This window comes from Eublepharis macularius, chromosome 5 (assembly GCF_028583425.1).
Source record: "Eublepharis macularius isolate TG4126 chromosome 5, MPM_Emac_v1.0, whole genome shotgun sequence".
Taxonomy (NCBI): domain Eukaryota; kingdom Metazoa; phylum Chordata; class Lepidosauria; order Squamata; family Eublepharidae; genus Eublepharis; species Eublepharis macularius.
In genome coordinates, this window is record NC_072794.1 from 174,999,345 (window position 1) to 175,005,635 (window position 6,291).

Below are 6,291 nucleotides of genomic sequence, written 5' to 3' on the forward strand. Positions count from 1 at the left end.
GCGACAGAGCTTCCGGGTCACGGGGAGGTGCTCGGTCGCGGCTCTCGCGTTTCCGGTTCCGGCTCGCGTCAGGGAGTGCGTCTTGGCCGGCCAGGCGGGAACGAGGCTGCCGCGCGGGGTCCCCACGAAGCCGCCGCCATGGTAGGCCCGGGCCGGGGCGCGGGGCGGGAGGGGGCTCCGGTGGGTCTCCCCCCCTCCCCCCTCCTCTCACCCGGCCTCTGTCTCTCCCCCTCCCCCCCCCGCAGACGGTGGGCAAGAGCAGTAAGATGCTGCAGCACATCGACTACCGCATGCGCTGCATCCTGCAGGACGGGCGCGTCTTCATCGGCACCTTCAAGGCCTTCGACAAACACATGAACCTCATCCTCTGCGACTGCGACGAGTTCCGCAAGATCAAGTCAGCGCGGGGGGGGCTCCCGGGCGGGAGAGCGGGGGCTCCCGGGCGGGAGGGCGGGGGCCGTGCCGGGCGCGGGGCGGAGGAGGGGCGGGCGCTGACTGACGGAGGCGCTTCTCCCTCCAGGCCCAAGAACTCCAAGCAGCCGGAGCGGGAGGAGAAGCGCGTGCTGGGGCTGGTGCTGCTCCGCGGGGAGAACCTGGTGTCCATGACCGTGGAAGGGCCGCCCCCCAAGGACGTAAGCAGGGCGGCGGCGGCAGGCAGGCAGGCGCTGGCCCGCTGTGGAGGGAGGGCGGGAGGGGCGCGGGTAGAGGCGGGTTGGGGCCCCTGCAAGGCCGGGCGGCCGGGAAGGGGGCTGTGGCGGGCGAGCGGCGCTCTACCCCCCTTTGCTTCTCCTGTTTTCCCCAGCCCCAGAATTGACCTCTTCAGCTGGACAGTCCAGGGGCTGCTGTTGTGGCCTTCCTGGGTGCCTGTGGCAATGGGGAGGGACGCTCAAGAATTACTCCCACCTGAGGGACGTCCTGGTGCAGAGAGAGACTCTCGTTTTCTTGCCCTTTCTGGCATACGTTTCTCATGGTTGCTGTTCATACAGAAATATGAGGCTTAAACATGATGGGGAGACAGGAGCCCTGGGGGCCACCAGCATAGAAAGGGCTTTGTGAGGTTAGCAGGGGGTAGGGAGTGAATTACAGGGGGCCAAGATTGGAACTCAAGCAGCTGGAGGGAAAGGCAGAGGAGGAAGCAGCAGCTCCCCATGGAGACAGAGGCACATACACGGCTGAGAGAAGGCAAAATGAGCTAAGGATCGTCTGTGTTGGAGGACAGAGCTGGAAGACAGGCTCTTTGACAGTAGGAAAAGAGCATTTTAGTGCAGGCCAGAGCCAGACCAAAGAGGAAGATGAGGCAGGGAGTATCAGTGGCACAGCCTCCCAGAATGTATGCGAAGCTTCTCGGACATCTCAAGAGCAATAGTTGAGGGTGACCAGAGGCACATACAGACCTTAAATGAAAGGCTCCCGGGATGTGCAATTCATGCATGGATTATGTGATTTTTTTCAGACTGGCATTGCCCGTGTGCCACTGGCAGGTGCAGCAGGAGGACCAGGTGTTGGCAGAGCGGCTGGGAGAGGAGTGCCTGCAGGGGCTCCAATGCCCCAGGCACCAGCTGGTTTGGCCGGCCCTGTCCGTGGAGTTGGTGGACCGTCCCAACAGGTAAATGTTCTCTGCAGCTTTGGGAAGGATTTCCTGTTGATGGGGAGCTGGGTCTGGCGTGACTCAAGAACCGTTTGCAAGGGGGCACGTCCACAAGCCGAGTGTCCAGCTCAGCAGGATGCTGGAAATCCTGACCGAGCACAACATGACCTGCCCCAGGAGGTGGAGGCAGGATCCAGAGGCTTTGTCAAGCTCTTATTTGTTGCTGTTCCCCCTCCCCACCTTGCAGGTGATGACCCCTCAGAGCCGAGGGACAGTGGCAGCGGCGGCAGCTGCCGCCACTGCCAGCATTGCGGGAGCCCCAACGCAGTATGCACCGGGCCGTGGAGGCCCACCCCCTCCCATGGGCCGAGGGACTCCTCCTCCTGGTAAGCTGCAACTTCACTTTGCACACACACACACACCCCCCAGGCTAATGGGACTGATGATGAAATGGCAGCATCTGAACACCGTGAGGAGCTGTTGTTGCAAAGCAGGATTACGCTGAGGTCCCCTCCAGGGCTGTGTGGGTTGCCGTGAGGCTGTTCCTTGGGGGCTTACAGCTTCTGCCCCTTTGTGCAGGAATGATGGGCCCCCCTCCTGGCATGAGACCTCCCATGGGCCCACCAATGGGCATGCCACCTGGCCGAGGCTCACCAATGGGCATGCCTCCTCCTGGGATGAGACCGCCTCCACCTGGCATGAGAGGTGAGTTGCCCTCTTTTGTATCTGAAGCGAGGTTTAGGAAAAATGGTTGGAGCTTTAACACACTCGTGCACTTGAATTGCGTTTGATGACTACGAAGTAACAGACCTACCCTCTTGAAGGGCTGTTTAAGTTAACCATGAACCAGCCCTGGCAAAGTCTGTCCTGTGGCTGGGGAGAATCAGATTTCCTGTGCGTCTTCCTGTCCTCAGCTGGTTGCTCTCTCTCTGCCTGATCCAGCTTAGAGGGGCAAAAAGCATGTGTTGTTCTGATAGACAAATGAGCCTCATACCCTGTCTGTGGGTGTGTTGTGGAAAGGGAAGAGGAGATAAAGCCCTTAGCAAGCCTCTACCTTTATACTTGAAGGCAAAGCCAGAGTTGCTGCGAAGACGGTCTCCTCCTGTGGCATTGATCCTCTCTTTGCTCTGTGTTCATTCCAGGCCCCCCTCCTCCTGGCATGCGCCCACCTCGGCCCTGAGGCCTGCGGCCAAGCGATTGATGTCGGATCTGTACAAGCTTGAGTTGTCTGTTGTGGGAAGCATGGGGGGCGGGGAATTTGTCTGTACATGTTTTCTATTCTTTGGTTGCGATCACCTTTTTAATAAAAGGAAGTTTCCTGATGTCAGGTGGCAATTCACTCTAACGGGGAGGGCAAGGCAGGCACTGCTTCTGTAGTTGGGTCTGCTGTTCTCTCAGCTACTCTACAACTGCTGGTAACTAGCTAGACTCGTGCAGACAAACTGTGATACACTCTTGGTCTTAGATCCAGATGAGTTAGCCGCGTTAGTCTGTAGTAGCAAAATCGAAGAGAGTCCAGTAGCACCTTTAAGACTAACCAACTTTACTGTAGCATAAGCTTTCGAGAATCACAGCTCTCTTCGTCAGACGCATCTGACGAGAACTGTGATTCTCGAAAGCTTATGCTACAGTAACCTTGGTTAGTCTTAAAGGTGCTACTGGATGCTTTTCGACTCTTGGTCTTGTTATATATTCAGAGGACACTGTCTGCATCAAAGACTAAGCAGGATTTCAGGGCGATATTTAGGGTTTGTACAGCACATGCATTATTGGTTTCAGAGGGTCCAGCTGCAGGCCAAGTAGGAGGCAGCCCTTACAAACACTTGCAGCCATCCTCTCTCAGTGGGGCTGTCTTCCAAACCATAATATACTCCACAAGGTGATGCTTTTGTGGGAGAAAAAGCTACCCCAGCAGTAAACATAGTTTCAGTTCTCCTGTCTCAGGGAAGCAGCTACAAAGGCTGGATGTTCTAGGCAGGTAGCTGGAAGCCCTCATTTCCCCTAACTCAGTTGAGAGTTGAGGTGTAATACTGTAGCATTGCTGCTAGAGAAACAAGTAAACACGGCAGCAAAAGTCCTTCTCCCAGCCTGAAAGATGGGCCGCTGTCTTGAAAGAGCTGGTCTGGCCACCTGGATTCACACCATAAATGTGGAGAATGGACCTCCTGTAGTACACTTGACATGTCTCTCGTCAATTCAGACTTCAGCTGGTTCAGAACACATGCAGGGTTATCATTAGGAAACATGGGTAAATAAATAAACACACAAACAATCTATTACAAAGTGTACTCAGAGTGCAAGTGCTATACATGTTTCATATTACTCAATGCCTCATAAACAAATAATTATACGAAACACGGAAATCGTAACAGGTTGAACTCAGCAACCAACTGGGTACAATACAATACAAAGTCCTCTTTTTACTCCTTTGGTTTAATCGTTCTTCCGTGTTCCTCCAAAAGGAGGTCAGCAGATGTTCACGGAGCCGATGGAGGGAGCTCCACGTCACGCCCAAGCTGGGGCCGGCAACACAATACGGATTTCGTGCCTGCTTCATCAGGAGCGTGCACTCTGTTACAAAACACGAATTCATCAACTGCTTTATATCTAGTAACAATTACATCCTACGTAATTCATTGTACACAATTTTAGACTTACATACCATCAATTAAGAAGAATAGGCACAGAGCATACAACCCGGAACAGGCGGCAGTGCTTTCTCACGCGCGCCAAACACACTCGATGATTCCCTTTAAATTCTATGCTGGCTAATTAGTGACACTAAATTTAAAGGTATAATACTTACACCTTACCCTCTATAGTCACAGCTAAATGCAGCAGTCCCCAAAACTAATGCTATTCAAAGGTAGCAGCTTAAGGATAGTTCGCTATTCAGACCCCGTGGTTTGACTGAGTCAAGCTTAAAAATCCAAAAAGCCTCACGGCGGAGAAGCAGCGTTTGTGTGGATTCCCGGCTATTTTTGTTAATTACTTCCAAGATAATCACCCCGAAGGCGTTTTCTCTGTGTTTTTTCTCTTGGAAATGCTGGGTTAACGGTGCTTCCTGAACATTATTTCGAATACGTGAAATGTGTTCAAATGTGTTTTGGGGACTGCTGACAAAGTAGTTGGAAGTGTTGTCCAGTATTTTGATGTCCTGGAATAAGATACTGTGCCCTGTTTGAGTTAGGCTATTTTTCTGCTGATTTTTCAGGTTGTCCAAGTCTGCAGTGTCTTTCATGTTCTTTTATTCTTGTCTGGATGCTACGCTTTGTGGTCCCGATGTAAACTTGTCCACAGCTGCAGGGTATACGGTATACTCCTGCAGAGGTGAGGGGGTCTCTACTGTCTTTTGCTGATCGTAGCATCTGTTGTATTTTTCGGGTGGGTCTGAATACTGCTTGGAGGTTATGCTTTTTCATAAGCTTTCCCATCTGATCAGTAATTCCTTTGATGTATGGCAAAAACACTTTTCCTGTAGGAGACTGTTTTTCCTTGGTTGTTTGATTCATCCTGGGTTTGATTGCTCTTCGGATTTCATTTCTGGAGTAGCCATTTGCCTGAAGTGCGTGGTTTAGATGATTAATTTCCTCATTGAGAAAGTGCGGCTCACATATCCATCTTGCACGATCCACTAATGTTTTCATTATGCCTCTTTTCTGTCGGGGGTGGTGATTGGAGTTTTTGTGTAAGTCTGTCTTTTGGTGCTACACCTCTGAAGATGCCAGCCACAGCTGCTGGCGAAACGTCAGGAACTACAATGCCAAGACCACGGCAATACAGCCCGGAAAACCCACAATAACCATAGGATGTAATTGGTACTAGATATAAAGCAGTTGATGAATTCATGTTTTGTAACAGAGTGCACGCTCCTGATGAAGCAGGCACGAAATCTGTATTGTGTTGCCGGCCCCAGCTTGGGCGTGACGTGGAGCTCCCTCCATCGGCTCCGTGAACATCTGCTGACCTCCTTTTGGAGGAACACGGAGGAACACGGAAGAACGATTAAACCACAGGAGTAAAAAGAGGACTTTGTATTGTATTGTACCCGGTTGGTTGCTGAGTTCAACCTGTTACGATTTCCGTGTTTCGTATAATTATTTGTTTATGAGGCATTGAGTAATATGAAACATGTACAGCACTTGCACTCTGAGTACACTTTGTAATAGATTGTTCGTGTGTTTATTTATTTACCCATGTTTCCCGTGAGGTTGCTCACTTTCTCCTGTTGACTTTTTACGGGAACAGCCGTTTTACTCGCTCCGGGTTATCGTTCGGAGCTTGGTGGAACAGGCACATTCTTCCTTCTCTGCAGTCACTCCACTGGCCGCTCATCAGTTACCCGGCTCAGTTCAAGGTTTGGGCTGTCACAAAGAGAGCCCTGCATGGCTTCGGTCCCTCTCATCTATGGGAGCACCTCTCCCCCCCCCCCCCCATGTTCCACCACAGCAGCTTCCTTCACCTGAACAGGGCCTTCTGCAGGTACCACCCTGCTAAAGGGCAGAATCAACAGCCTGTTTCACCAGTTTGTCTTCTAGGGAGAATCCAGGCTTCATTTGATCTAAAATCCATTCGTCTTTTTGGCTGACCATGATACCAGTAGAACTCACCACATCACAAATGAGTCAACTTTCTTCATCCAATGTTCACTTCCATACATAGTAATGGAGAATACCATGGTATGATTTCTCTGTGGTGGACTC

At 51.9% G+C, this 6,291-nt stretch overlaps 1 protein-coding gene across 1 annotated transcript; it reads left to right on the forward strand.

Annotated features, from left to right (window-relative positions):
- Positions 1–61: 61 nt before the first annotated feature.
- Positions 62–2,892, forward strand: SNRPB (small nuclear ribonucleoprotein polypeptides B and B1). Its single transcript, XM_054979873.1, has 7 exons — positions 62–141; positions 246–397; positions 521–632; positions 1,454–1,606; positions 1,836–1,974; positions 2,168–2,293; positions 2,731–2,892. Exons 1-7 carry the CDS (start codon positions 139–141, stop codon positions 2,766–2,768), a joined length of 723 nt encoding a protein of 240 aa, XP_054835848.1. The 5' UTR covers positions 62–138; the 3' UTR covers positions 2,769–2,892.
- The last annotated feature ends 3,399 nt before the right edge of the window (positions 2,893–6,291 follow it).